Source organism: Polypterus senegalus, chromosome 13 (genome assembly GCF_016835505.1).
Source record: "Polypterus senegalus isolate Bchr_013 chromosome 13, ASM1683550v1, whole genome shotgun sequence".
Taxonomy (NCBI): domain Eukaryota; kingdom Metazoa; phylum Chordata; class Cladistia; order Polypteriformes; family Polypteridae; genus Polypterus; species Polypterus senegalus.
Window position 1 is genome coordinate 53,984,487 of NC_053166.1, and position 15,502 is coordinate 53,999,988.

Here is a 15,502-nt window from a genome sequence, read left to right on the forward strand (position 1 = left end):
TTCCATACATGTATATGTAGGTTTTAAAATAAGCCCGATTTAAAGGGTGACAAAAAATTTGACTTAAAGTCACAGTTGCACTTTTAGGTTTAGGATTTTATATAGAGTAGATAATGGTATTCCTTTTTAAAATGAGTCTGTTCTATTCGGTCTTCCATTCAAACTAAATTATAATGAACAATACTAGATACTTAACAATTGCTATTTTAAAACAATGCAAATTTCAAGGCACAATATTCAAAAGGCTTAACTGAAAATAGGTTACAAGCTATTCAAAAGGTTTTTTTTTTAAGAAAACCTTGCATTGGTGTAGCATTTTAAACTCTTGAACTAAAAATGTGACTTTAAAAAAAAAAAAGTTTGAGTCATCTTATACTGAACTAAAACACCATTAAAGACAATGCAGAATTGTCTGTGCCCTGCTGAGAATGTGTGTGAATGATAATTAATATATTCTACATTTTTGGCATGACCTGCTGGTTCTTTGAATACATTTGCAAATGTATTTATTTTTTTTAGAAAACATTAAATTGTGTTACATGCAGCTTATGGTGATTGTTGTGCTCTCAGTTATCTTTTTTTTCTTTTTGTGGGGAGCTTACCTGCTCAAGTGACCAAGTTGTGTTAAGGAAAACATTTGCACAGAATTCGCAGAGAGAGGGGAAAACTCATGCCTTGTATTTTTTTTCCTAAAATAAATTTGCAGTCGTCAATATAGAAGTGGTTTGGCTTTAATAGTTAAGATGTAGACCAAAAAGAGTTTTTTTTTTGTGTAAGCTGCTCAAAAAAAAAAACCTGCCAAAACTGACAACATTTATTTATATAGTACATTTTCATACAAAAAATGTAGCTCAAAGTGCTTTACAAGAAAAACTAAAAAGGAACTTAATATACAAAACATAAACAAGATTAGGCAATGATATTATAGAGTAAGTAAACAAAGCAAAAAAGTAAGGTCAATTGGCCAGGAGGGAAAAAAAAAAAAAAAAAAACTCTAGTTGCTGAGAAAAAAAGGCTTGAGAACAAAACAAAATCTGCAGGGGCTCCAAGGCAAAAAGACCTGACAAAATGACTAATATGTTTAATCACATCAAAGTGCATCCCTGTGCACCATACAGAATGCATCAAACTTTGTAGGCTGGTCTGTCCTCCAACACCACCTTTCTCAGACCCCAGCTAATGAAAAGACGTTACCACTGCTCTTCTGTACCTGATAGCTGAAGATGTGGTTCCCTATCTGCATGTAGAAACAATGGGATTGTAATGGCTGTCAAACCCAGATACAACTTGCCAAGTTGTAAGTTATTTGGGATATATATTGTATATTTGCAAAAAACTATCTTCTACTAACTACAATTTTGGGTTTCTTTACCCTACTTATTGCCCAGCCGTAATTTTAGGCACAAAGCAGATTTAAAAAAAATGAAACTATTAAAGCTGATGTCTAAATGATAATATAATGAATAATGGAGTGTGTTAAAATGTCATACCACTGCTGCACCACTTCGCAATTAGCGATGAGACACGTCTAACATAATCTCAGTCACAGTTTGTATCTGGAGGCTCAGGAAGTCTGGTTGGGCATCGCACTATGTGGCTTTATTCAGTATTTGTGTGCAAGTCTTATACTGGCTTATCAATTCATGTTTGCATACAGACTTTTTACTTTTAGTTTGGTGGTCTCCTGGAGCATTTTGTCATCTTTTTAAATGCTGCTATGCAGTAACTGTGCAATGCTGCTTTCACCAGTAGACTTTTTTGATACATTTTAGTTTCAGTGTGAATGTGTGTGTTTTGTATGTATATATCTCTCTATTATAATAAAAAAAATCATGGGACTAGAGATTTTTTAGCCTGGGATGAGACGTGACTTTTTTAGCGAGATGCTTTCATGCCCTGTGAGACGAGACTTTCTGCCAAGAGATTTAACCATGCCTTGGGTTGGAAATAAAAGACAAAGAGTAGATCACAAAGTAGAACGTCGTAAAGAATTAAAAAATGCTGGTGCAATACACATGCATAGCAGGTTAGGGATACAGTGGGATGCAAAAGTTTGGGCAACCTTGTTAATAGTCATTATTTTCCCGTATAAATTGTTGGTTGTTAGGATAAAAAATGTCAGTTAAATATATCATATAGGAGACACACACAGTGATATTTGAGAAGTGAAATGAAGTTTATTGGATTTACAGAAAGTGTGCAATAATTGTTCAAACAAAATCAGGCAGGTGCATAAATTTGGGCACCACAAAAAAGAAATGAAATCAATATTTAGTAGATCCGCCTTTTGCAGAAATTACAGCCTCTAAATGCTTCCTGTAGGTTCCAATGAGAGTCTGGATTGTGGTTGAAGGTATTTTGGATCATTCCTCTTTACAAAACATCTCTAGTTCATTCAGGTTTGATGGCTTCCGAGCATGGACAGCTCTCTTTAACTCACACCACAGATTTTCAATTATATTCAGGTCTGGGGACTGAGATGGCCATTCCAGAACGTTGTACTTGTTCCTCTGCATGAATGTCTTAGTGGATTTTGAGCAGTCGTTGTCTTGTTGAAAGATCCAGCCCCGACGCAGCTTCAGCTTTGTCACTGATTCCTGGACATTGGTCTCCAGAATCTGCTGATACTGAGTGGAATCCATGCGTCCCTCAACTTTGACAAGATTCCCAGTCCCTGCACTGGCCACACAACCCCACAGCATGATGGAACCACCACCATATTTTACTGTAGGTAGCAGGTGTTTTTCTTGGAATGCTGTGTTCTTTTCCCTCCATGCATAACGCCCCTTGTTATGCCCAAATAACTCAATTTTAGTTTCATCAGTCCACAGCACCTTATTCCAAAATGAAGCTGGCTTGTCCAAATGTGCTTGAGCATACCTCAAGCGGCTCTGTTTGTGCTGTGGGCAGAGAAAAGGCTTCCTCTGCATCACTCTCGCATACAGCATCTCCTTGTGTAAAGTGCGCCGAATGGTTGAACGATGCACAGTGACTCCTTCTGCTGCAAGATGATGTTGTAGGTCTTTGGTGCTGGGCTGTGGGTTGACTCTGACTGTTCTCACCATTTCGCTTCTGTCTATCCGAAATCTTTCTTGGTCTGCCACTTCGAGCCTTAACTTAAACTGAGCCTGTGGTCTTCCATTTCCTCAATATGTTCCTAACTGTGGAAACAGACAGCTTAAATCTCTGGGACAGCTTTCTGTATCCTTCCCCTAAACCATGATGGTGAACAATCTTTGTCTTCAGGTCATTTGAGAGTTGTTTTGTGACCCCCATGTTGCTACTCTTCAGAGAAAATTAACGGAGGAGGGAAACTTACAATTGACCCCTTAAATACTCTTTCTCATTATAGGATTCACCTGTGTATGTAGGTCAGGGGTCACTGAGCTTACCAAGCCAATTTGAGTTCCAATAATTAGTTCTAAAAGTTTTGGAATCATTAAAATGACAACGGTGCCCAAATTTATGCACCTGCCTGATTTTGTTTGAACAATTATTGCACACTTTCTGTAAATCCAATAAACTTCATTTCACTTCTCAAATATCACTGTGTGTGTCTCCTATATGATATATTTAACTGACATTTTTTATTGTAACAACCAACGATTTATACAGGAAAATAATGACTATTAACAAGGTTGCCCAAACTTTTGCATCCCACTGTAATCCTTTTATATAAAAGCGGTTGGGATTGTCCTTCCGTCGAGTTTCACACACACTCCGTCCATTTTGCAATGCACGATGGGATTTGTAGTTTCGTTTTTCCAGGTAAAAGATGATTTTCTACTCCAGACTGATATCTTCTTCTTCTTTCTTACTATATAAAAGCAGTCGGATTGTCCTTCCGTCCGTGAGTGGAAAGCGTAGCGTATTCCACTTATCACAGACTTACTACTTGCAGCTTGCAGTACGAAGCAACATGATGTGAGCAGAGTTCTGGTGCTCCCATCGTTCCCTTGCTTTTGTGCGCGATTTGCTGGAAAAATAGACAAAATTATGTCTCTGGAAATAATTAATGTTGATGGAGTACAAATGCCTCACTGCGTAGTAAATATCGGGGGGTTCAAAAGGGCGACCTCAATATAGAAAAAAAGTTTAAATTTCATCACAAAAATAACAAACTACAAGTATTAAACTAATACCGCTCAAATGCAATATAACCAAATTAATGAGTTTGTATAAAATATCAAATTGACCTACATATTGAATTGCCTTAAGAAGTGGTCAACTTAAAAGTCGGTCGCCTTAAAAGGCGGGTCAGCCTACTGAAAGTACTAAAATTCGAAAGTCTCAAAAAAATGATAGTAAAGATTGCATTAGCACAAACAAATGGAAATTATTACTCGGTGAAATATCAGAGCAGCAAAAAGTGATTGAATATATTGTTCGGATTTAAACTTTAAGTCGGAGACTTCTAGATCGTCTGTTTCTTCCCAGTGAAGAGGCGTATCCATGAAAATTAAGATTTGTTTCGTGAAAATGAAATCCTCATACGCGAGCTGCAGAGATGCAAAGTGGCTGGCGCAAAGTGCAGGGCAGGTGGTTGACAAACGAAGCAAGCGAGGGCAAAGCCTCCTAGTCTACTATATAATAAAATGCTAATGTTTGTGTGTGTGTCCAGTTCTTCTGAGCAATCTAATTGGTTAGTGTGGATTTGGTATGATCTGGCTTTGGTGACATGATTGAAAGAGGAGGTGTATGTGTGAGACCCATGGAGAGTAATGGCATAGGAAGCTTTTTGGGAATGTTGGAGAAGGGGGAGTGCCAGTCAAGAGCGTTTTACATACACAAGGATACTGAGGAAAGGTGCTGAAGATTTATAAAGGACAAGACCTAGCAAATATTTTAAAATGTATTCCATTACCAGTCATTGACTGGTGACATAGCTAGTGTGTGTGTGTGTGTATGGAAGGGAAAGTTATGACTGTTACTATTGTTTTCAATGCCGATAATGTTGATGACAAATGCATGCTGTGAAAACTGCACTCAAACATTTATACAGCCATCTAAAATTCAACTGTCTCATCCATTATGCGAATGAAAGCTAAGTAAAGGGCTCCAGGTCCCAGTAACGTTAGGTCAATGACACCGATAACCATTAATTACTTGTTCATGCATGTCTATCAGGTAGGCTTTTATTTATCGAAAGACAAGGCTCTGATTTAAGACTTTGCAGCAAAGGTTTCAAACAATGATTGAGCACCCAGGGTAAGAGAAACGCCATCCCCGCCCACAATTCTTTTCTTCACTTGCATTACCTGCTTTATCCCAGATGTTGAACAGAAACTGAAAGGGATCTGAAGCAAGTGGTGCTTTTTATAACCACCACTGGTTTGTGGTTGTGCAGAACTTTAGAAACATGCTTAAGCATAACCGTTTACTGTATTGATGAGGAATTCATGCTGAAAAGGAGATGCATGCAAATTAGGACTGCTCCGATCAGGTATTTTCAGGGCTGACATTAATCACTGATCTTATATTACTAGAATTAGTCGATTCTTGTACTGATTTGGATTTGTTTTCTTTATCCTTTAATGTTTTTTCTAACACTACACTTCTGCATAACTAGCCGTGTACAGGGTGGTCCAGATCTAATTATGCAGATCCAGATGGTCGGGATGACTTTGATTTAAGCGGGGATGATTCCAGTTCGGCGCAAAGACGATTCTTCATGTTGTCAGTTTGCACACTTCTTGGTGGTCCAGGATTTTTTGGGTGATTTCTATGTAATAAACTTAAGTTATAGCGTAATGAAAATTGCATAATTAGATCTGGACCTTCCTATAGAAGGTTTATGTTTTGCATTAAAGTGATATTTTTACAATTAAATTGCAGACCACAGATGCTACCTGTTCATTTTTTATTAACAAGATGACATTTTGTAGGCTTATTGTTCAGTGACCATAAAAATACTTAAATTCCCCGAAAACGTACTTTGTTAAACTATGTACCCATGCTAAACAAGCCTTGTCGTAATTACAGGCCACAATTCTAATAAAATGTTCGTGCTTATCAAGAACAGAGGTGAGCAACGTCTGTCCTGAAGGGCCACTGTGGGCGCAGGTTTTTGTTCCAACCCAGTTGCTTAATTATTAAACAGTCCTTGCCAATAACAGGTCTTGGGTCATTTTATAGCTTGTTAGTGTTTTAACTCTGCCATCTCGGGGCATTCTTATATTGTTGATTTTTTTTTCCCCTTTCTAAAGATATCCTCCAAATTGATTTGAATCCTAAAACATATGAGTAATTTTCAACTCTTTGCTTTTTTTCTTTTCGGTTTCCATTTTATTACACCACTTGGCACACGATGAATACACACAGGTGTAAATGGAAACAAGCTACAGTGGCATGCAAAAGTTAGGGCACCTGTGCTTAGCATATCCGTTACTGTGAATAGTTTAGTGAGTAGAAGATGAACTGATCACCAAAAGGCAGAAAGTTAAAGACAACGCATTTCTTTTCAGAAATGTACACATTATTAGCATATTGTTTTTGTTTTGTACAATTGTACAGTTAAGGAAAGTAGCACCAAGTAAACGTTTGGGCACCTCAATATAGCTGAGGTTTCAATGTTTACCAAAGTCCCAGACCTTAATTAGCACATTAGGACAATGGCTTGTTCAGAGTAATCGATTTTGCAAATGGCAAAACTGTAAAAAGTCTCGACTCCTTGAACCTTGTCCCAACAATCAGCACTAGTGGGCTCCACTAAGCAGCTGCCTAACACTCTGAAAAATGAAATAATTGATACAAAGCAGGAGAAGGCTCCAAGAAGACAGTAAAGCATTTTCAGGTAGCCATTTCCTCAGTTCGTAGTTGTTAAAAAGTTAGCAGGAATGGTGGAGGTCAAATCTGGAAGACCAAGAAAACTTTTTGAAAGAACTGCTCAATGGATTGCAAGAAAGGCAAATAAAAAAACCTTCAAGAAGATTTATTAGACTCTGGACTGGCGGTGCACCGTTCTACTATGCAAATAGGACCTTCATGGTACAGTCAGCAAAAGAAAACCTTTCCTGCATCCTAGACACAAAGTTCAATGCCTGAAGTTTGAAAATGAATATCTAAACAAGCCTGATGCATCTAGGAAACGAGTCCTGTGGACTGATGAATTCAGAATAGAACTTTTTGGACACAACGTGCAAAAATATTATTTGGAGGAAATAAAAGATTGCTGAATCCCAGGAAAACCGCACCTCTCTAACTGTTAAGCGTAGGGGTCGGTTGATCATGCTTTGGGCTTGTGTTGCAGCCAGTGGCACAGGGTACATGTCATAGGTAAAGAGAAGAAAGGATTCAAATAAATACCAGCAAATTCTGGAAGCAAACATCAGACCATCTGTCTAAAAATAAAAAAAAATAAAAAAAAGTTCAAAAGAGGTCCTACAACAAGATGTTGATCCGAAACACAACTTAAAATGATGCTGTTGTCATGGCCATCACAGTGCCCTGTCCTAAACATCATTGAAAATCTGTGTATAGATTTTAAAAGAGCAATGCATGCAAGACGGCCAAGAATCTTGCAGAATTAGAAGCCTTTTGCAAGGATGATTGTGCACAAATATCATAATTAACAATAGAAAGATTCCTAGCTGGCCGCAAAAAGCGTTGCTGTGACTGACTAAAGGTGGTGTTACTAAGTACTGGCCATGTTGGGTGCCCAAACTTTTGCTTCCATTTTTTTTGGTATTTTGTACCTGTCGATGATGGAAATAAAACTGTAACCTTGCTTAAAACATTAAAGAAACGTGTCATCTTTAACTTGATGCCTTCTGATGATCAGTTCATCTTCTGCTCACTTAACTATTCGCAGTAACAGACATTTGAAGCAAGGGTGCCCAAACTTTTGCATGCCACTGTAGATGGAGAACTGCTGCCTCCTTTGTCATTTGTATGTTATTGCTGATGAGAAACAAATAAAAACAGCGAATACAGCTATTGAAGAGTAAATACGCAAATAAGGGAGAGAACTAAAATGAAGCAGAAAAATGTCACTTATAAGAATATCTTGATATTGTATTTAGATGGTGATGTTCTTTTTTTTTTGTCCATCTATTTTACTGGTGCCGTATTTGTATTCTACTTTATTATATACACTAAATTGCACAAGGGACAGCGGCTTATAACTATGTCACCATCTACATACCTCTTTAGCTTGCTTGCTATATAATATTAAACGTAATGCTTTTACATACAGTGGGTACGGAAAGTATTCAGACCCCCTTCAATTTTTCACTCTTTGTTATATTGCAGCCATTTGCTAAAATCATTTAAATTCATTTTTGTCCTCATTAATGTACACACAGCACCCCATATTGACAGACAAAAAAAATAATTTTTGAAATTGTTGCAGATTTATTAAAAAAGAAAAACTGAAATATCACATGGTCCTAAGTATTCAGACCCTTTGCTCAGTATTTAGTAGAAGCACCCTTTTGAGCTAATACAGCCATGAGTCTACTTGGGAAAGATGCAACAAGTTTTTCACACCTGGATTTGGGGATCCTCTGCCATTCCTCCTTGCAGATCCTCTCCAGTTCTGTCAGGTTGGATGGTAAACGTTGGTGGACAGCCATTTTTAGGTCTCTCCAGAGATGCTCAATTGGGTTTAAGTCAGGGCTCTGGCTGGGCCATTCAAGAACAGTCACAGAGTTGTTGTGAAGCCACTCCTTCATTATTTTAGTTGTGTGCTTAGGGTCATTGTCTTGTTGGAAGGTAAACCTTCGGCCCAGTCTGAGGTCCATAGCACTCTGGAGAAGGTTTTTGTCCAGGATATCCCTGTACTTGGCCGCATTCACCTTTCCCTCAATTGCAACCAGTCGTCCTGTCCCTGCAGCTGAAAAACACCCCCACAGCATGATGCTACCACCGCCATGCTTCACTGTGGGGACTATATTGGACAAGTGATGAGCAGTGCCTGGTTGTCTCCACACATACCGCTTAGAATTAAGGCCAAAAAGTTCTATCTTGGTCTCATCAGACCAGAGAATCAAATGGCGCTTTTCCACTGCATAGTACGGCACAGCACGGTTCAGTATAGCTCACCTTGGTTCGGCTCAGTTCGGCTCGGTTTTGCGTTTCGACTGCAGTTTAGTACCGCTTTAGAGTGGGCGGGATTATTCACGTGTATAGTTGCGCCGCCTCTACTGCTCGCTCTTCATTTTTTTTAACTTGTCCCTACACTGTTTGTAAGTCCGATGGTAGCCATGTGCGCCCAAGAGCTTAGCGATCTCCTGAAAAACTATTTCATTCCGCGTCGCCCCATCCAGCTGTCGTTGGATCTGCTCCTCGCCTACCAACGAGAGGAACGTCTGTACTTCCTCAATAGACCACGAAACAGCCATTTTTGGTTAAAACAAAATGGTGCGTCCAAACCTTCGCTGGCTGTGCTAAAAATCTAGCGGGTCTGTTGTGTCTCGTGTCGCAAGTTCAGTGACGCAGTAATGATGATTTTCTCCGGCCAATCAGTGACCAGCAGAGTTTACACGTCACGTTTTGGTAATGGTTCGGCGCGCTTGGAACCTCCGCTGAGGTGGTACTAAAAAAAGGACCAGGTACCAGGTACTGTTCCCAGTGGAAAACCCCCCCAAAAGTGAGCTGAACTGAACCGTGTCGTGCCATACTATGCAGTGGAAAAGCGCCTTTATTTCTCACCATCTCAGAGTCCTTCAGGTGTCTTTTAGCAAACTCCATGCGGGCTGTCATGTGTCTTGCACTGAGGAGAGGCTTCCGACAGGCCACTCTGCCATAAAGCCCTGACTGTTGGAGGGCTGCAGTGATGGTTGACTTTCTACAACTTTCTCCCATCTCCTGACTGCATCTCTGGAGCTCAGCCAAAGTGATCTTTGGGTTCTTCTTTACCTCTCTCACCAAGGCTCTTCTCCCCCGGTAGCTCAGCTTGGCCGGATGGCCAGCTCTAGGAAGGGTTCTGGTCATCCCAAACGTCTTCCATTTAAGGATTATGAGGCCACTGTTCTCTTGGGAACCTTAAGTGCAGCAGAAATTTTTTTGTAACCTTGGCCAGATCTGTGCCTTGCCACAATTCTGTCTCTGAGCTCTTCAGGCAGTTCCTTTGACCTCATGATTCTCATTTGCTCTGACATGCATTGTGAGCTGTAAGGTCTTATATAGACAGGTGTGTGGCTTTCCTAATCAAGTCCAATCAGTATAATCAAACACAGCTGGACTCAAATGAAGGTGATCTCAAGGATGATCAGAAGAAATGGAAAGCACCTGAGTTAAATACAGTATATGAGTGTCACAGCAAAGGGTCTGAATACTTAGGACCATGTGATATTTCAGTTTTTCTGTTTTAATAAATCTGCAACAATTTCAAAAATTCTTTTTTTTGTCTGTCAATATGGGGTGCTGTGTGTACATTAATGAGGAAAAAAATTAATTTAAATGATTTTAGCAAATGGCTGCAATAAAACAAAGAGTGAAAAATTGAAGGGGGTCTGAATACTTTCCGTACCCACTGTATCTGCCTAACAGAACTATTATATTGTCTTTACATTTCCATATTTAGCATTTACCCCCATTCTTCATTTTTGCATAGTGGTGATAGCAGGTTTTCCAAAATTAATTTGTTTTGGTGGGAGGGGAAAAAAGTAATGTTTGTGTTATACTTTGGTTTTATTTCATAATGGTTTCAAGTAAGTAATCAGTTTAGTGTGGTTTTTTTTTTTTATTTTTACAAATGTCCTTTTATCCATCCATCTTTCTTCTTAAGTCACTTGTTCAGGTTAATGGCACAGAGAAGCAGGATGCAATGGCAACAGTTTTTGGGCTGTAAGGCAGGAGGATCAAACCCTGGACAGAGCACCAGTCCATTGCAGGGTGAACCCCCAACCACACAGATTTAGGGTTTTCAGTTCACCCGTCCTGCATGTCTTTCTGTAGAACAGAACCAAAGCACCTGCAGTAAATCCATACATACACGGGGATAACTGGCAAAACAAACGCAGGATACACATGGGATGCAAACCCCAGTCTCCATATTGTGAGACAGCAGCAACTTCACTGTGCCCCGTGTGCTGTTTCTTTATTTTTAAAAATTAGATACCTTGTTATTTTAAATGTTTTTCGAATACTGTAGTTAATAATTTCATGAAGTGATCCCCTGCCCAGCAGAAGTCAGTTCTGTTGAGCCACCATTCCGCCCTGTGTGTATTTCATGTTATTGTTATTATATAATATCAAGGGCAATAATCATCAGTTAAGAATATTACGGTAATCGTACATATCAAGTAGAGTTTATTGTTTTATTTTTAAACCTCTGGATTTGCAGTAATTTCTCCCCGCCATGCTGTACACTCTTATGCAAGCGTTTGCGTTACAGAGTCGATTCTTTGTTAGTCTTGCCTGCTTCAGACTGTTTCGCTGACTCGCGTTAGCCCGTCGAGTGCATTTCTTTGTGATGCTTTTGCTGTGTGAATGTTTCCGTTTTTTGTTTTCTTTCCCGGCTAATGGAGTCCTTTTTTGTTTTTTCTGTTGTTTCAGGACATGCAGAATGCGGTCATCACCCCTTGCAGTCACTTCTTTCATGCTGGATGTCTTAAGAAATGGCTGTATGTCCAGGAGACTTGCCCTTTTTGTCATGGGCAACTGAAAAGCCAGTCTACCCCATCCCCTGCCCCCTCACCTCCACCAGAACCTGTGGTACATCAGCCAGCGAATGAGGAGGTGGAGAACCCAGGTCCACCCTGTGCCACCGAGGCTCCTGCAGAGGAGCCTGTACCCCCGGAGGACATGGATGTGACTTGTCAGGACACCTGCACACCAGAGGCTGGATCTCTTTCGTCTGCATGTCCCTCAGACAGCCGGCTTGTCCCGGAATGTAAGAACGGAGACAGCAGGCATGAGGACTGTCCTGAGCAGCTTGACAATGTGCCAGTCACGTCAGCGGAGGAGACGGGCAAAGGGCTTGACGCTCATTGAACTGCACTTGCTTCGGTACTCCCTCTGTGTAAATAACACTTTTCTGGAGAGCCTGTGGTTTTTCTTCCAATGAGCGCCATGACTTTTAGGAGCAAGAAACTTTTGTGTTGCTCACGGCTTTAAGCACGCTTAGGGTTAGCACGCTGCCACTGTCTTGTAGGAGCTCTCCGCTTTTTTTTTTTTTAATACTGGTATTTTTGCCATTGCATTTGCACTAATGTAATTTATAGTAATGCTCCAAAGTTGTCTTGCCAGGCACCAAGTATTTTTGGTGTATTTGTGGGAGAAAAAGAAAAAGGAAAAAAAATAGCTAAAGTTATAAATATATACATATGTAGAAAATGTTTTTTTTTTGTTTTTTAATTTTTAAATTGGAGTTGCGAGCCAATCCAGCAGAATGAAATGGACAAAAAGCTCAAATGAACACTTTAGTGCCCCCTCGAGGGAAGAAGTGGGATGAGCTTTTGCCATGGATTAGAGATGGGCGCAACAAATGAAATCTTTTGAATTTCAGCAGTATTATTTGACATTAATTGCATTTGTGAGAATGAATACATTTCCGTATGACTGAACACAGCAAATGCAGTTTCATTTTATAGTGTTTTACGTAGCTTTTGCACACATCTGCTCGAGGATGAGCGGAACTTGTGAACTTTTTTTAAAAAAAAAAAGATAAAAAAAATGTATAGATGTCTTTTATTAAAGCATTTCCTGCTGCAACGGGCACATTTTGTGAACACGTTTAACGTTACTGAAGCCCCAGCCACGTACAGATGCAATCAGCCGACGAACCTCAGTTTGTGCACACACACAGACACAGACAGACACGAGCCCCACGGGCGCTGGTGTCCTCACCGCTCAGCCGTCAGAGCAGGCCTGTCACCCGCGTGGGTCTGCCTGGGAGCAGGTGTGTCGCCCCAATGCCACCCCCCACCCAAGTGCACTCCCATCCCTCTCTCTGTGAGTGTCCCACCTACCCGTCACCCTGCAGCCCACACACCTTTTTCAGTGTAAGACATTTCATGTATTTGAATGCTCAAGTAATTCAGAGTTAATTTAGTGAACTATTTAACTGACTTTTTAGTTTTTATTTTACAAACTGAATGTTTAAAATAAACTACTACAAACTGTGCCAGTTGGTGGCTCGTCTGTTTTCGCAGTTGTCTTGAAACGTATGGAGCTGGTGGTCTCGTTTCCTGCTGTATCTTTGCTCACATTTTTGTCTAACTCTCCTCTTCTCTGTTTAACTTCACTGTAGATCTTTAGTGGCATTTGGCCCTAATGCTGCTACATGAGACCGCGTTTGCCAACTGAAGGAGTCACAAGAAGAGCCCTGAGCACCACCCAGCAGGTCCATGTTCTCCAGTCACTCGGGGTCCCTGCTGGGGGACAACTCTGTGAGGTATTTTGGTCAGGTTTGACGTGATTTTTGACATTTGGAGGGTTCCAACTGTTTTTCTGCTTGTCTAATCGTAGCTATGATGGCTTTCTCTCTACATCTCACTCCTGCCATGAGCTTCTCAGTTCGCCATTAGAATCTGAAACAAACTATCGAAGCAGAAACCTTGACGGCCTTTAAGAAGGATGTGGGTGCGAGTTTGCTACTAGCTGGTGGACTGAATGGGCTCCTCTTGCTTGGCATGTTCTTTATTGGAAGAGCCATTTTTACAAATTTCCATCGTTCTGACTTTGAGTTTTTCATTTATTTTTTTTAAATCCTAAATCCCAGGCCATAACTCTCTGATGATTTTGTGGACCAAAAAAAAAAAGTTATTAAAGATGATGCAACTCTAGCTGGTGGCCTAAAGCACTACATGAAGAAGACCTCTGCATGAAGGCCCCGAATGTCTACTGAGGCACTGGATAGTTCAGTTGGAAAGCATGAACATCTAACAGGCAACACTGCTTTTCCAGTATTGCTCCTCTCGTTTTGTGGGAGAGCTCAGAAAGTGAGTAAATCAGAAGGCAAAATCAGGGTATTGAAGGACATGCTGTGCACACTCAGACCTGTGATGTGGGTAGGATGACCCGAAGAAAATAAATATCAATGTGAGACCTCAGGGCCCACCAGGAGCAGGCCTGTAGACTTCTGAGGCTCAGGACGTCAACCTACCACCGCCACATCAGACTGGTTTGGTCCCACTAATCCTGCTCTGCAGCTGTGGCATTAATAGGACTTCACTTCCATGGCCTAAAATTCAGCCACTACATCTTAAGGGCAGATTTTGTGGAAATGTTTTCTTCACGCAATGAACCCTTGAGACATGGAAATAATTATGAAGTTGTGTTATGAAGAGTAGACATTAGGGACCTTCAGAATTTTGATTTGATGTGAATGGGGTGGGCAAGCTTGCTAGGCTGACTGGGATCTTCTCGTCACAAGTGTTCCAATGAGTCTCTGCTGCAGTTGCAGCCTTCCCTACCCTTCAACTAGTACTTGGTGTTCTGGAGGAATACAGTAGTCCTGCTACTCTGCTTCTTGGCTCGTTCTAAGCACCAAATGAGCTGGGGTTCAAAAAATTGATGATTGAATTACATGCCTGGACATTTTAGAGGCTGGGTGAGAACGGTGGGCCTTGGCTCTATTTGTGCAGGCCTACACTCTTAAAACTACAGGTTCTGGAATGTGTGGATCATCAAAGACCTCTTGCTTGCCAAAGAACATTTTCAGTCTGACAAGGATTCTTTGGGCTTTGGAAAGCTTCCTAATATGTAGACCAGGCAGTAAGTAATATCTAAGGGTTAGTTGACACCCTAGCAGGCTACAAACGGATCAAGAAAACCTGAGCTTTAGGGGGTGTTTTATGCTGCAGCCCATTGCTAGTTCTCAAATCAGTTATCTGTTCGTGGTTACTTATGGAGTTTAAGGATCTAAACAAGTTTGGGACCTTAACGTGGATGGTTCTTCAAGCAACCAGATTGATCCTCCTATGGCCCTGCTCTGAGAAGCCATTATCACACCTTAAATATTAAGTGGGCAGAGGCACAAAACCAGTTCACCTGCAATGAACCAAGTCGAATGGGAACACAGGTGGTGGACACAAATAATGTATGGCAACAGTGGCAACTACAGAAGCTTCAACAATTACAAAATGCTAAAATGTAGGCGACCTGCTGAAGGAAGTCGAGCAGTTTCAACATTCTTACTGGAGCGCACTGGGATTGCTAAAATCCTGGGCTATCTTAACATATGGGCACTGGCCAGGGCCCCATGATCTTTCTGATGCCGGTGTAGGTTTCTGTTTTGCTGCAGCTCACTACTTTGCCCTGCTATGATGCCTTTTAGACCACAGGTGTCAAACCCCGTTCCTCGAGGGCTGCAGTGGCTGCATGTTTTCATTCTAATCGTCATCTTCATTAGTGAGCTATTTTTACTGCTAATTAACTTATTTTGCCTTCATTTTAATTAACCTGACTCGGGACCCTTAGTTGTCTCTTTCTCCTTAATTAGTAGCCAAACAAGCCACCATATGACCAGCTCTGCTGTGCCCATTACACTATAACTGAAAATAAAGGTGAAGGCCTCAGTAAGGTTGATCTCTCAGGTCACCAAAACATGTTAATG

The 15,502-nt window shown here is 40.7% G+C and overlaps 1 protein-coding gene across 2 annotated transcripts in view; it reads left to right on the top strand.

The window, feature by feature from the left end:
- The window catches only part of rnf145a (ring finger protein 145a), a 40,931-nt gene extending 28,816 nt beyond the window's left edge, over positions 1-12,115 (top strand). For both annotated transcript variants that reach the window (XM_039774625.1, XM_039774626.1), the window contains one exon: positions 11,500-12,115. In XM_039774625.1, the coding sequence (XP_039630559.1) occupies positions 11,500-11,937 (438 nt within the window). In that variant the 3' untranslated portion in view covers positions 11,938-12,115. The remainder of the gene's footprint in view (positions 1-11,499) is intronic.
- Positions 12,116-15,502: the final 3,387 nt, after the last annotated feature.